The sequence below is a fragment of the Copadichromis virginalis genome, linkage group LG18, assembly GCF_057382275.1.
Source record: "Copadichromis virginalis isolate Kocher_CV1m ecotype Utaka linkage group LG18, C_Virginalis_male_GT1.1, whole genome shotgun sequence".
Taxonomy (NCBI): domain Eukaryota; kingdom Metazoa; phylum Chordata; class Actinopteri; order Cichliformes; family Cichlidae; genus Copadichromis; species Copadichromis virginalis.
In genome coordinates, this window is record NC_140635.1 from 26,513,227 (window position 1) to 26,526,408 (window position 13,182).

The window sequence follows — 13,182 nt, forward strand, 5'->3', positions numbered from 1 at the left end:
TGTCGACATGACAGCATCACACATTTGCTGCAGATTTGTCAGCTGCGTATCCATAATGGAAACCTGTTTCATCATATCCCCGAGTAAAACTGCTGACGCCAACGACTGTGCCTCTTTTAAATCACCATTTTTTTCCCAATCTGATGCTCAGCAGGTCATCTTAACCATGTCTACATACTTAAACGTGTTGAGTTACTGCCATGCGATTGGCTGATTGGATGTTTGCACTACAAGCAAGCAGCAGAATAGGCATGCCTTATAAAGTTTAGCAGTGAGAGTATATCCTTTATGACTGTAACCTGTAAAAGTCTACTTCTCTGAGCTCATTTTAATTAAATGAGGAAAAACAGGTGAAGTATCTCTCTCCCCTGAAATGAACTGAGCACAACAAAAGAGGCCATCGCAAGGACGAGCTTTCATATGCCAATTTGTGACTTGGTGTTAAGCACGTCATTACCTATGTGGGCTGTTTTTATCCACTACTGAGGAGTGCAGTTAATTAGGCTGGATAGAATGGGTTTTGGTTCTGTTTAATTACATCTGAGCTCAATAAAAGCACATTTAGGGCTGTGATGAAACCCAGTGGCTGCAAACATGAGAATATTAACACTTTTCATTTAGATTCACTTTGGATCATGTGAGGTTCTCTAGTCTAGAGCATTATTTTTCCATCTGTTTGCTGACAGTTTATGCTAGATGTGTTTACAAAAAAACCCAAAAACAAAACACATATTGACCGGTTTGATTAGATTATGGGGAAAGCCTCTCATCAAACATAGCTGTAGGCAGCATTACTGAAAACCTTGGCTAAATGGTGAAAGAGTTGGATTCAAATTAAATTACGTCTCAGTCACTGTGGGTGGGAGTATGCTTTTGAGTAAAGAGCAGTTCAGTCTGTTAAAGAAACACGCTTTATTTCAAGTTTAAAGAAATAACAGTGAGAGAGTTGGAAATGATACAAGTGGACAGAAAATGACTTCAAACTTGTATTAAAAACCGAACGACGGTAGTAATGTGATTGTTTTTATGGTGCTTTTATATTAACAAAGCCCAAAGTGCTTTCTCTAAAGCTCACTTTAAAATGCCACAAACAGCCTACAGTTTTATTATGCATGAACACGTCTGAATATTTAGTAAAAGTGTCGACGCAAGCAAGAATAGAGCGAATGTTTTGAACAAAACAAGCTGTGAAGAACAGAACAAAAAAACCAGAAAGGCTGTAACAAGAAAAAAAAATGTCCCTGAGGCCAAGGTGTAAGAGATCCACGCTGTCGAGCGCTTTTAACGCATCCTTCCAAACATATCGTGCTTCAAAGACTTTTAGGACAGTACTTTCTCTCAAACTGAGCCACGTTAAACTTCCGAAGGCAGCCTTTGTAGTTCATGTAGCGGATCTTCCCGAATACGGCTCTCTCCGCCCAGCCCTGGTCATGGATGCCGCAAATAGACCACATACAACCTACGAGACCAAAATGCAGCAGAGTGTGTGAGAGTGTGGGAGAAAACGAATGCATATTTGATCAAATAAGTCAAAATAAATCCGTTCTTACCGACAAAGCCGTTAGGGTCTTGACCATCCAGCTCGTAGCGATCGTTTAGGTACAGAGCGATGGAGAGCGCCTCCTCTGGGGAAGAAGTCCACTCCAGGATCTTTTTGGCCCAGTACATCCTCAAGAAACCATGCATCTTCCCCTCTGTAACCATCTGGTACTAATGGTGGTGATGCAGCAGTTAGAAAAAGCACAACATGGACCGAATGTGTTCAAACATTTCATTTTAGACTGAACGTTGTACCTGAGCTGCGTTCCACAGCTTGTCATGAGTCTTTGCTTTCTCCAGCTGCTCACGCGTGTAGAGATACGGCCTCTCGTCTTTGGCATGGTCTTTTAAGGTCTTCTGAGCCCACTCATACGCACCTATGAGACGCAGACACAAATATATTTAAACAAAAACACTTGTGAAGCTGAATAACTTCTATTCAACTAAATTTGCTTGCGATCCATCCGACTGACATCACAGCAATCGACAGGATGCAATTTTAATGAGGTCTCCACTGACCCTCCACGCTGTCGTATTTCTTGTTGTAGAAACAGAAGTTGTCAGTCAGCTCTCGACGCACCACCAGCTCTTCGATGAAGGCCGGTACGGACTGACTTGCATTCTTCCCGTTGCGCTGAACCTGCCAAGCCACACGCTGGGCCGAAATCTGGCCTAAAAGGACCAGGAAGACAAAAAGGCAGATATGGAGAGGAGAAGCAATTAAAATGTCTTTCCCGGTTCAGAGAACGTGCGGCAATCTTTCAGAGCTAAACTGTTCTGTGATGTGGTGCCACGGTTGCTCTCTTTGAACTTGTAAAGATGTTCAGTGTCTGCGGAGCCGTGAAGGAAAGGCATTAATATTCAAAACACAGGCGTGCTGATGCCTTCTGGATGTCCGAGATAACCGGACCAATAAAAGTTGTGAGTATAACTGCTGTCTTAAGCAATGAACTCAAGGGGGAGGTCATATGGGAAGTGTGTAGGACACTTTTATCATTTAGGGACATAATTTTAAACCATCTATAAAAGCAACACTCTGAACTCACCCACATTATCAAAAGTCTCAAGGAGATCTACAAAGAAGGCAGTCAAGTTTTTCTTGAAGAGGATTACAGCAGTTATTGCGCGATGAACAGACTGAACAGAACACCAAGATGCTATTAAGGATTCTTCTCCAGATGTACTGCACTAAAGTCTTAAGCCACCTGTCATGTATTCATATTTTGCTTCCAAGTAGCCAGACTTTCTTGTTATTTTTAAAGTGGTCCTGTGCAAAAGTTCTCTAAGTTTTCTGAAGTTCTTTCAAAGTTTCTCTTTTCTTTTTATCTTACTCGTTTTTAGTCCTGAGGACTGCTTTGTTAAGCCACTTAACACTGACTGTGACTCACTCAAGAATAAAAAAGCCTCCTAACTCAAGGGATGAACCAGTGTTTGGTCTGTGCATAACAGACAACTTAGTAAGGAACCAACTTTAAATTGTATCTTTAGGTACTTTGCAACTAGCAGCCTGTCAGAAAACACATTTGTTCCCATTTATTTTGTTAAATCTACAAAAAATATGCCAATTCTGTCATTGTTTGACAGGCATAAAAAAAAAATAGTATTTTTGCACCAGCAACATGATTCCTAAAAAGCTTTTAGCTCCAAACTAGTCATATCTTGTGCAGTGTGTCCTTAAGACATTTTGAAGAAACTGGACAAGTGCAGGACAAAAGCAGAATTGGCAGGACTAATCAACTAGAGCATATGAATAATATTAGAGAGTCATGTCCTTAAGAAAACTCTTTTTTTAAATTCAGAGTTTTACACAGAATACTGACCAAAGCGGAGCCAGGGGGAAAGCTGGCTCAGGGCGGGAGCGTTTGGGTCGTTGCGTTGGCTGCCAAACAGTTTAAGTCGTACATCAATGAAGGACTCCAGCATGTCCATCCCTGCTTTGGTGCCCGGCTTGGCCCATTCTGGCTCTTTTACATTTCTGTCAACATCCAGGGAGGCTAGGGTTTTGTCCCAGTCTACTCCCTGTGAGGTAAAGAAGCGAGAAAGGAGAAAAGATCAGTCGCAGCTGAGAGGGATGAGTTTAAACATATACAGTGGTGCTACAGAGATCTGACAACTTCAAAAGCAAAGGAGAAAATTCTTCTTTTTTTTTTTATCCAGCTAGAAAAATAGTGGGGGAGTCAAACTGTGTGTAGCATATCAATCTCAACCCTGGAGCAAAAGCACATACCCCTGCAGCTTTAATAACTACTACAAGGGGAAAGAGAGCTTTAACTTTTGGACAGTTAAAAAAAATTCCAGTTTATACCGAGTCATCAATAAATAATGTGTGGAAGTGAGGATAGAGTTGAAGGGTAAAAGTGTGTGCTTTCTGGCAGCAGCTCGACTTCCAGGCTCCCCGTCGATGAGCCTCCCTGACAGCTTACTTGCCTCGCAATTGATTTTAGAACAACAACCCCAAAGCAATGAATAATTTCATGACCTCTAGAAGATAAATTGTAATTGTTTACCAACTGATCCAAAAGTCTTTGAACTCACTATAAATTATAAATACGCCGCTTTTATTCTCAGTACATTCAACATTTATTCACTTCACTGTTTCTCGAGCGCTTACTTTGGCGGTTCTCGTAGCAGTGTGTGGGTGTGCGTCTACCAGGGGAAAATCAGTGAGGAACTCTGGTAACAGATTGGTAATTTTTCCTCTGATCGTCCGAGCGGAGTACTCCTGTTTAGGTGAAGCTACCCAGCAGGGAACAATATTGTGGGCATCAACCTATAAAAGGAAAATAGAGTGTTCAAGAAATAATGACAGGAAAAACAAAGTCAATACGCATGAAATGAGAATGAGATAAGATAAGATAAGATAGAACTTTATTAATCCCTCGGGTGGGTTCCTCTGGGAAATTCGATTTCCAAAAAAGCACAACACCGACAGAAGTTACAGAGTTATACACACACACATATATATAAATACAGAGACAATATAAATAAAATATACGAAGGGGATAAATAGAATAAATAGGAATAAAAATAAAAATACAAGTGAATTGCACATTTCAAGTATTGAGTCTATTGCACCGTTGACTATTTACAAAAGTATTGCACAAAAGGTATTGCACAGTGAGGTGAAGAGGCACTACAGCTTAGTTGTTCCCCCCTTTGTCCTCCTGTTTCCCCTCCCTCTCCCCTCCAGAGAGGAGTTAAACAGTCTGATGGCGTGTGGGACAAAGGAGTTTTTAAGTCTGTTAGTTCTTGTCTTTGGGAGAAGCAACCTGTCACTGAACAGACTCTTCTGGTTGTTAATGGCCGTGTGCAGAGGATGCCTGGCATTGTCCATAATGTCCATCAGTTTCTTTAATGTCCTTTTCTTTAGGTCTGCTGCATCAGTTTTCATACCTATTACTTTGGAATCAGGGGAACAAATAAAGAGAGAAAACAGCCTGGGGACAGACAATAAGCAGGATACAGAGCATCCTATCAGCACACACCTCCTGCAAATTGGATTTCAGAAAGTGAGGGTTTTTTTTCATACCTGTATGAAGGGAATGTCTTTGGAAAGTTTCTTTTTGACGTCCTCCAACCACTGCAGCGGCTCTCTGATAGGAGAGAAGTCTGTCACCACGGCCCCAAAGCTGTGGTCGGACACAAAGCCGGGGAGAACTTTCTCCGGAGCGCCGTGCAGCAAGTGGAACTGGACGTTTAACTGTTCACATTCCTGTTATATGGGCAGAAGAGCAAGAGTGAGGCTGGTTCACTGATGATGTACCTGCAACTACAACTAGACTCAAACAAGAGCGATTCCTCTGGTCTGGTGTAGTACTGCACAACTAATATACGAAATATTTCTCATATAACAATAGATACAAGTTTCTATCACAAAGATCCTTTTATTAAGCTCTGTTTATAAAACAATGCATTTTAAATTACACATGTAAAACAAGAAGCACTCAGAGAGCTCCCACCCCGTGCAGTATTTACTTTAAAAGAATAGTATTATATTCACTATATGTTCATTTTGATGTTTGTACCTTTGCAACTTCTTCCAGCCCCTTCAGCATGAAGCTGTAATGTCTCAGAGTAGACAGCTCTGATTTGGGCACTACCAAACAGAAACAGACATGCAGAGGGAGGTTCTCCTTCACAGCGAGCCGCTGGGCATGGATCAGTGTCCAGTTATCTAAACACACAGAGGGAATGCGCACATACGTCATGAGAAGAGACAGTGAGAAAATGCAAACCAAACAGAGGCTGCGCCATTGCTGCACTGCTGGCTCTGCTTTGATGGGTCACCTTGTACTCTCTGATCTCTTAACATCCAGTAGAGGACACCCTCAGAGCCCTGCTTTATCTTTTCAGTATCAGATAGAAAACGCAGGCGCTTTTTGTTGAACTTCACGTCTTTCTTTTCTGATCTCTGCAGCTGCACAAGACTTTGCAGCCAGCCCCCAACTTTCTCCTTCTTCTCCTGCTTGACGGGAGCCAGCTTCTGCTGCTTGGCACGGTGATCCTTTCCAGCCGTTGCAGAAGATGCCTTGCGTTTCGTGCCTGACATGGTGGGCTGGCAGCTGAAGAAACTGGTCAGGAAGAAGAGTGCGGGGCTGCTGGGCCTCTGATGATGGTGAGGAAGAAGCTTTAAGAAGCGCCCTGGTGCAGAAAAAGGTGATGTGCTGCAGGAAATCGAATAGAAACAGCGAAACTCAAAATTCAGAGTTTTTGCAGATGTGAGCAAAACAGTTACAGACTGGAAAACTTTCTATGAACAAAGCGACACTGCAAACTACAAGAACTGAGTCAACGGGGAAGCTCAATTAAACGTGTTTATAGTGATTCCTTCTACGGACACATACCTCCTCCAAACACAGTGCAGCATACAGGGTGGGAAGCTTCAACTGATGCAGGCTCCGCTCGAGTGGACAACAAAACGTGAAATTAAACGAATAAACAACAGACAGAGTAGCCGTCGTGACAGCAGCAGCCAGGTGTCTGAAACCCGCGGCGTTTTCTCTTACACAACCACTTACATGAGCGCGCTGGTCCGGGTTTTGTAACGCTGTGTTTTCATTGAATTGAAATACACTTCCCACAGTGCATGTCTGTCACGTCTTCACGGGGCATGCGCGGCAGAGGCGGTTTGTGTCTGTTCTAGCGTATACAGGAAAGGAGCGGATAGCTAGCACGGCTGCTAACTACATTTCTGTGTCCACTTGGGTTGTTCGCTGTGGTTTGAAGTATGAGCATGGGGGATTTCACAGCAGACCGAGGGAAAAGGACACCTATACCGGATAAAGTCGACATGTCCTTGGGTAAGGCCCTCACACAGCTATGAGCAACGTTACTAAAATAGATTGCAAGCTAATATTACTAGCACCTAACTACTGGGAGGTCGCCAGTAGCTAGCTAGGCTAGACAGGCAGCACTTGTCAGAGGGCTCGCAGATGTTGATCACTGCTCGTGTGATGATTTTAACAGATGACATTATTCGGCTGAACAAAAAAGAGCAACAGTTAAGGAGACAGGCCAATGTGAACCGCCGACCAGTGAAGAAGAAAGGCCGCTTAATCCAAGGAAAGGGAGTTTCACAGAGGACTGCAGGACCAGCCCAGAGAGGTGTGTTCGCTTACGTTTTCTCGGTTATTATTAGCTTCGTAGGTATGCTTCTCTTTTTCACCCCAGTTGAAACAAGTGTGTTTATCTAATGTCGCTATTCCAATACTTACCAGGAGGTGGCATTCCCCGAGGAGGAGGTCCCAAATTGAGAAACAGAAAGGTCCCACCAATAGTGGCTCGGAGACGGGGTCAGGGGGTCATCACGGGACTGGCGGCCAGGAGACCAGCGGCTCTGCTGAAGCGAGCCGGCACACTGAACAGATCAGCATTCAACCAGGTACTGGAGGACTGCACTGGAGGAGACATGAGCTATAGTCCATAATACTGCCCTGCCATCTTAACTGGCAAGCGCAGACCGTATTGTGGTTTTATTAAAGCGTGGGAATCACTCCAGCTTTTGAGGCCTTATTAGGGGGCAAAACACTGAGAAACCAGACCTGGAACACATACAGCTTTAATGGAGCCATGCTGGAAAATGACGCTACACCTTCATAAAGCAATGTTGGAATAATTCATCAACTTAAGTCCTGCTAGTATTAGTTGTAAATCATATTCAAAGTACTTCTAAAGTGGACAAAAATATATAAATCTCTTAAAATTTGGTTCCATTTATTATGTTTTCCTAAAGTCAGTATAGCTTGTTGAATGTACCAGTAGGCCCACTTTCATCACAACCAGAGGTAGCTATTTTTCCCAATCTTGTCGCCTGGCAACAGACATCAGCATCTCTTGCATGTTGTCCAGGAACGTCAAACTTTCTTCGTTAGCCGTGTCCCCTGTGGTTGTTTGACCTGTTTAAATGCTGTTCCAGAGTGTTTCTCAAGAGGGATATCGTGCTCAGGAGGTAGCACACTTTGAAAGTTCAGAAATGTTTTAGTTCATTTTAGTTATTTCACATGATCGCTGCATCGATTGGTAGAAATCATTTTGCCTGTTTTAAGGTATACAAAAGTCAGAGAAGTTCCTGCGTTAGCATCGCTTTACAATATGTACACATGCAAAATGAAATTTCTGCTAAGTACTACTACTTTCTACCACAACCTCCATGAAATCAGGATGCTGTGTGGTCCCCAGTGTGGGCCAAAAACCTAAATGTGAAGGAAACTGCCTACTTTTCACAAAGTGTCCCCATGTGTGAGACCAGACACTTTATGTTGGAGCTCTGGGAGTGCAGACATGAATCAAGGATATAATTTGGTTCCCGATAATGAAAATATGGAAGGTTAAAGTTAACAATCTTTCTTATATTATGCTTTTGTCAAACAGAAAGTTTACAAACAGAGCACGTATATTAAGATCAAATGGAGAAAGAAATATTCTTTTTGAGTCACAATTAATTACCAAAATCCTGGTGAAAAAATACATCCAAATCTGATCTCTTTCATAGTGAAATTCAACAAATAAACACCTCATTTGACATGCACAGACAAAGTATTGGCACCCTTCCTGATTCCCCCCCCCTCCCCATTTTTGTTACACTTATTTAGATAATCAAACACATTTTAGTATTAGACAGATAACCTGAGTGAATACAAAATGCAGCTTTAAAATGATGATTATTTGTTAAGGGAAAAAAAACTAACTGGCTCGTGTGTGGAAAAAGTAATTGGCCCTTAAACCTAATAACTGGTTGTGCCACTATTGGAAGCAAAATCTACAATCAAATGTTTGTGATCACTGGTAATGAGTCTTTCACATCGCTGTGGCTCTTTGTAGGTTTTTACGTTTTTTTATATTTAACCACATTGGAGGGTCTTTGAGCCAGAACAGCCCATTTAAGGTCGTGCCAGAGCTTCTCAGTCTGATTTCAGTCCAGATTTGAGGATGCCAGTACACTGAGAATGATTTTTCGAGCCATTCAGAGGTGGAACTTTCTGGTATCTTTCCGATCACTGTCCTGCTGCAGAACCTAAGTCAGGGGTAGGCAGCTCCAGGCCTCGAGGACCAGTGTCCTGTAGGTTTTAGACGTGTCCTTGATTTAACACAGCTAATTTAAATGGCTAAATTACCTCCTCAACATGTCTTGCAGTTCTACAGAGGCCTGGTGATGAACTAATCATTTGATTTGGGTATGATGACCCAGGGTGATATCTAAAACCTGCAGGATACAGGCATTTGAGGCCTAGAGTTGCCCACCCCTGACCTAATTGAAAGCAGAATTCCTGGTTCCATCAGTTGCATTAAGTCATCCATGCACTAAAGTAGCAAAGCAGTCCGAGACGGTCACACTACCACCGCCATGTTTGACTGTTAGTATGATGTTCTTAATGAAATACTGTGTTAGTTTTTTAGACTAAAACCTTCCACATGATATTTTGGTCCCTGAAAGCCCATTACTTTTTCACACAAGGGCAGGAAGGTTTGGATAGCTTTTCCCCTTAATAAAAAACTATTTTCAGGATAGTATCATCTTCTGAAGTGAAAAAGCAGTCCCATATTTTAGCGAACTTTTTCCACCTGATGTTACACAGAATCGCTTACTAACAACTAGTGTCTCGCTGTAAATAATTCCTCCTTTGAGTAAGTCTGCTGTACTTGAAAGTTCATGCCGTTCACGTCTTTTTTCAGAAAACAAGACAGAAAACAAGGCCCTTCTTTCAGCGCACTGAAACCCAGTACAGGAAGCCAGAGGTACAGAGGCGGCTGTACAGGCAGCCAGATCAACAGAGAGGCCCAAACGCCCCGTCAGTCAGGAGGCCTTTTCAACTGCGGCGACGGTGAGAATGTTTGCTTTTTATCACTCATTATGATTTCAGCTCTAGAGGAGGAGAGACCGATGTTATTCAGCTTTGATTCACCTACATAGTTTACACAGCTAGATTTTTTTATTTTATTTGTGCTCTGTTAATGCCAGACCGCTGCCGCCTGTCCAGCAGACTCAGAGGGAAGCACGACAGGCCACGTTTCTTTTTCGCAGGGGACTCAAGGTATCTGAGAGGTTACGTAGTGTGTTTGTTGTCTAAATCAAACCAGCAGTGAAGCTGGTCTTCGTGGCCATGTGGACTCTTCTCATTCTGCTTGTGCTTCATGTGTTTTAACAGGTACAAGCCCAAGTGCAGAAGCCAACTCCCCGCACACCTCCAGTCAGAACACGGCAGTGAGTATACTTCTGACAACCTGCGTTGTATGTTCATATGTGAGGAAGAGGAACTCGCACTGAGGATGTGAATCATTTAGAAGGGAAAGGGCACCGTTGTTGTCCGTTTTTGGGGTCTGTGTCTGTTTGTGTAACACGAGGCACCTTTTCCATTTGTCCAACAGGTGGCGCACATCGACAGCCAGCAGTGGAATCCTGACTGTTTCAATAGACAACCCCACAGCCAGGACACAGCCTGAGTGAGTACTCAGCAGGATCTCTGCAGTACACACTGATTTTAGACCTCGCTGTGAATGAAATGAGGGTTTTCGCTTGCTGTGGAAGAACTTCAGACGATCCAAAACGCTGCAGCAAGAGTATTAATGGGGAATAGCTTCGCTCTATTGGCTCTGGTTTAATCCATGACTGAGTTTCAAATCCTTCCCTTTAGGCTTGCTCATGGTTTCCAAAAGTAGATTAGGAGGCAGAGCCTTCAGCTATCACCTCTGCTGAGGAACCAGCTCCCAGTTTGGATTTAGGAGCCAGACAGTACTTTAAGTTTAAACTTGCCTTTTTGGTAAAGCCTATAGGGCTGGATCAGGTGCCTCTGGGCGACTTTCCATGATGCACTGAGCTTTTCTCCTCAACTCCACCTCTTTTCTCTTCCTATATGTCTCTATGCCATTATTAAATGTCACCCACTCTCCTGTAGTATCTAGTTTGCACTATTTGTTTGTGTCTTTCCCCTTGCTGAAGGATGTCCTCCTGTCGACAGAAGGTAGTTCTTCCTTTTGTCTGACTGTCTTTGTGCCTTGTACTTAGGCCCCCAACAGCTTGGACCCTGCATCCCCCTGCTGCCAGTGTTGCCCCCGTGAAGATGGAAACTGTGGAGAAGAAGATACCAAAAGGAGTGCCTCTGCAGTTTGACATCAACAGTGTTGGAAAACCGGTGAGAGTGTGCTTGAGTGTCGTCTAATCCACAGATATAGGACAGTTTTCATTCCAGTGTTGTAACCTCGGACCTTTCTCCCCACAGCAAACGTCGATGACTCTGAACGAGCGATTCCGCATCCTAAAAGACCGACGCTCTGCCACAGCTCAGAGCAGTAAAGGCAGCAGATTCGTCACTGTTGGTTAGCTGACCGGAAGGAAGACACAGATGATACTCAAACGCTCCTCTGTCCTGCTCAGACTCACACGGCGAACCCCACCTCTCTGATGGAGCGGACAGTGCAGACCCCAATGCCTCGCTCTGCTAATTGGAGGGAAGGCAAAAAGCCACAGGACAAACAAGGATGATGTGCACAACTGTGAGGACTTGAGTATGAAAGAGTTTGTTGTAAAAGAAGCCCCCAATCATTGTTCATATCATTGTCCTCAGCTGTTTGTGTTGTGGATGTTCTGTACTGGAAATGACTGAGGCCCCCCCCCCCCCATTTGGTCTTGGGACATTTGACACTAATCAAAGTTGGCTTCAGAGTATTTCTTTTCAGAATGGACCTCTATGCATTTGCTAGAATGGCACGTATGTTCTCTTCACCTTTTTTGACATTTTTGAGAGTTGTTTTGTAATGTTTCTTTAAATAAATGGGTTTCTCTTTAAAGACTATTACAGCTTCTGATTGGTGGGTAGCACACTAATGCCCGACAAGACTCCCTGATATCATTGTGCTGGTGTTCTTGCTTCAGAAATTGTAGCTGTTGTTGCCATAACTACTCATATCTAACTCATATCTACAACTGACCAGTGAAGTTGAAGCCGTTGCTTAAATGCATAAGGAAGTCGGTGAGGTAGCATAAAGCAGAGAACTGGACCATCATATGACATATATGAGTTAAAGTCCTGATTTATTTAACTCTTTCGCCAACATGATGCTGGTGGAGGTCATTAGTGAACCTGCTCACATTTGGACAGGTTTGGGAACTATTACAGTGCAGTTCCCAATTTTATTTGTATACTGCAAATACTTCAAGATGGTACAATAGCAGCAGAAACCCTAACAACCAGGTGAGTAAGTACATGTTGACAGGAAGGAAGGAAGAATTCACTTTTACCAGAAAGGAAACCTCCGGCAGAACCAGGCTCGTGAAGCTGCAGCCATCTGCCGTGTCCAGTTGGTGGATGAGTGGGAAGAAAACACCTCAGACCTTTACCACTCACATTCTAACTTTGGGTTAAGGTATTTTGTCAAGTTGTGCATGTGACAGGTTTTTGCTTTGTTTTTATTTCTTTGGTGAACATGCACGCCCACTGAAAGGACTTGAAAAACATTGGTAATGGACTTTTTACTATAATAATTCTAGTTTAATATTTGTGTTAATTTTCAAGGATTTTTTTTTTTAGCACTTTGGTTTGAAAAAACTATAACCAACCGGGATAATACACTTTTGCAACATTTACCACATTACAAAATCTTTTTAAAAGCCCCAAAAAGAACATCATTCTCTTGATGAGCTTCATGAGGTCATTGCCTGAAATGGTTTTCCAACAGTCTTACTGGAGTGCCCAGAGATGCTGAGCACTTGTTGGCTCTTTTGCCTTCACTCTGCGGTCCAGCTCATGCCAAACCATCTTGATTAGGTTTAGGTCATGTGACTGTGGAGGCCAGGCCATACGGCGCAGCACTCAGTCACTCTCCTTCTTGGTCAAATAGCCCTTACACAGCCTGGAGGTGTGTTTGGGGTCAGTGTCCTGTTGAGAAATAAATGATGGTCAAACTAAATGCAAACCGGATGAGATGGCATGTCACTGCAGGACGCTGTGGTAGCCATGCTGGTTCAGTGTGTCTTTAATTTTGAAGAAATCCCCCAACAGCAAAGCACCATCACACCTCCTCCTCCATGCTTCACGATGGGAACCGTGCATGTAGAGAATATCTATTCACCTTTTCTACATTGCACAATGACATGGTGGGTGGAACCAAAGATTTTAAATTTGGACTAATTTCCAAAGCACAGATTTC

The 13,182-nt window shown here is 43.1% G+C and overlaps 2 protein-coding genes across 4 annotated transcripts; one reads left to right on the forward strand and one right to left on the reverse strand.

Moving 5' to 3' along the window:
• Positions 1 to 892: 892 nt before the first annotated feature.
• On the reverse strand, positions 893 to 7,312 carry cpdp (CPD photolyase). 3 transcript variants are annotated; one of them, XM_085438920.1, is made up of 10 exons: positions 7,254 to 7,312; positions 5,827 to 6,203; positions 5,565 to 5,713; positions 5,069 to 5,251; positions 4,151 to 4,309; positions 3,360 to 3,558; positions 2,059 to 2,211; positions 1,795 to 1,916; positions 1,551 to 1,710; positions 893 to 1,459 (listed from the first exon to the last, which is right to left on the reverse strand). In XM_085438920.1, exons 2-10 carry the CDS (start codon positions 6,086 to 6,088, stop codon positions 1,311 to 1,313), a joined length of 1,536 nt encoding a protein of 511 aa, XP_085295046.1. In that variant the 5' UTR covers positions 6,089 to 6,203; positions 7,254 to 7,312; the 3' UTR covers positions 893 to 1,310. The 3 variants fall into 3 exon arrangements, with proteins under 3 accessions (XP_085295046.1, XP_085295047.1, XP_085295045.1); XM_085438921.1 differs by lacking the exon at positions 7,254 to 7,312 and adding an exon at positions 7,158 to 7,192; XM_085438919.1 differs by lacking the exon at positions 7,254 to 7,312 and adding an exon at positions 6,384 to 6,609.
• LOC146688058 (UAP56-interacting factor-like) lies at positions 6,666 to 11,828 on the forward strand. The gene is made up of 9 exons (XM_085438922.1): positions 6,666 to 6,839; positions 7,006 to 7,143; positions 7,257 to 7,420; positions 9,712 to 9,860; positions 9,998 to 10,070; positions 10,185 to 10,240; positions 10,405 to 10,479; positions 11,042 to 11,168; positions 11,256 to 11,828. Exons 1-9 carry the CDS (start codon positions 6,767 to 6,769, stop codon positions 11,355 to 11,357), a joined length of 957 nt encoding a protein of 318 aa, XP_085295048.1. The 5' UTR covers positions 6,666 to 6,766; the 3' UTR covers positions 11,358 to 11,828.
• Positions 11,829 to 13,182: the final 1,354 nt, after the last annotated feature.

Bases quoted from the DNA above. Each gene is read 5' to 3' on its own strand.
- cpdp (XM_085438919.1), bottom strand. From the start codon at position 6,406: ATGCTGCACTGTGTTTGGAGGAG. The intron at 4,310-5,068 runs GTATGAAAAAAA...TTCCTTTTATAG, and splicing joins AAGACATTCCCTTCATACAG to GTTGATGCCCACAATATTGT. The intron at 2,212-3,359 runs GTCAGTATTCTG...TGGTCCTTTTAG, and splicing joins TTCCCCCTGGCTCCGCTTTG to GCCAGATTTCGGCCCAGCGT.
- LOC146688058 (XM_085438922.1), top strand. From the start codon at position 6,767: ATGAGCATGGGGGATTTCACAGCAGACCGAGGGAAAAGGACACCTATA. The intron at 6,840-7,005 runs GTAAGGCCCTCA...TGATTTTAACAG, and splicing joins TAAAGTCGACATGTCCTTGG to ATGACATTATTCGGCTGAAC. The intron at 10,241-10,404 runs GTGAGTATACTT...TTTGTCCAACAG, and splicing joins CCTCCAGTCAGAACACGGCA to GTGGCGCACATCGACAGCCA.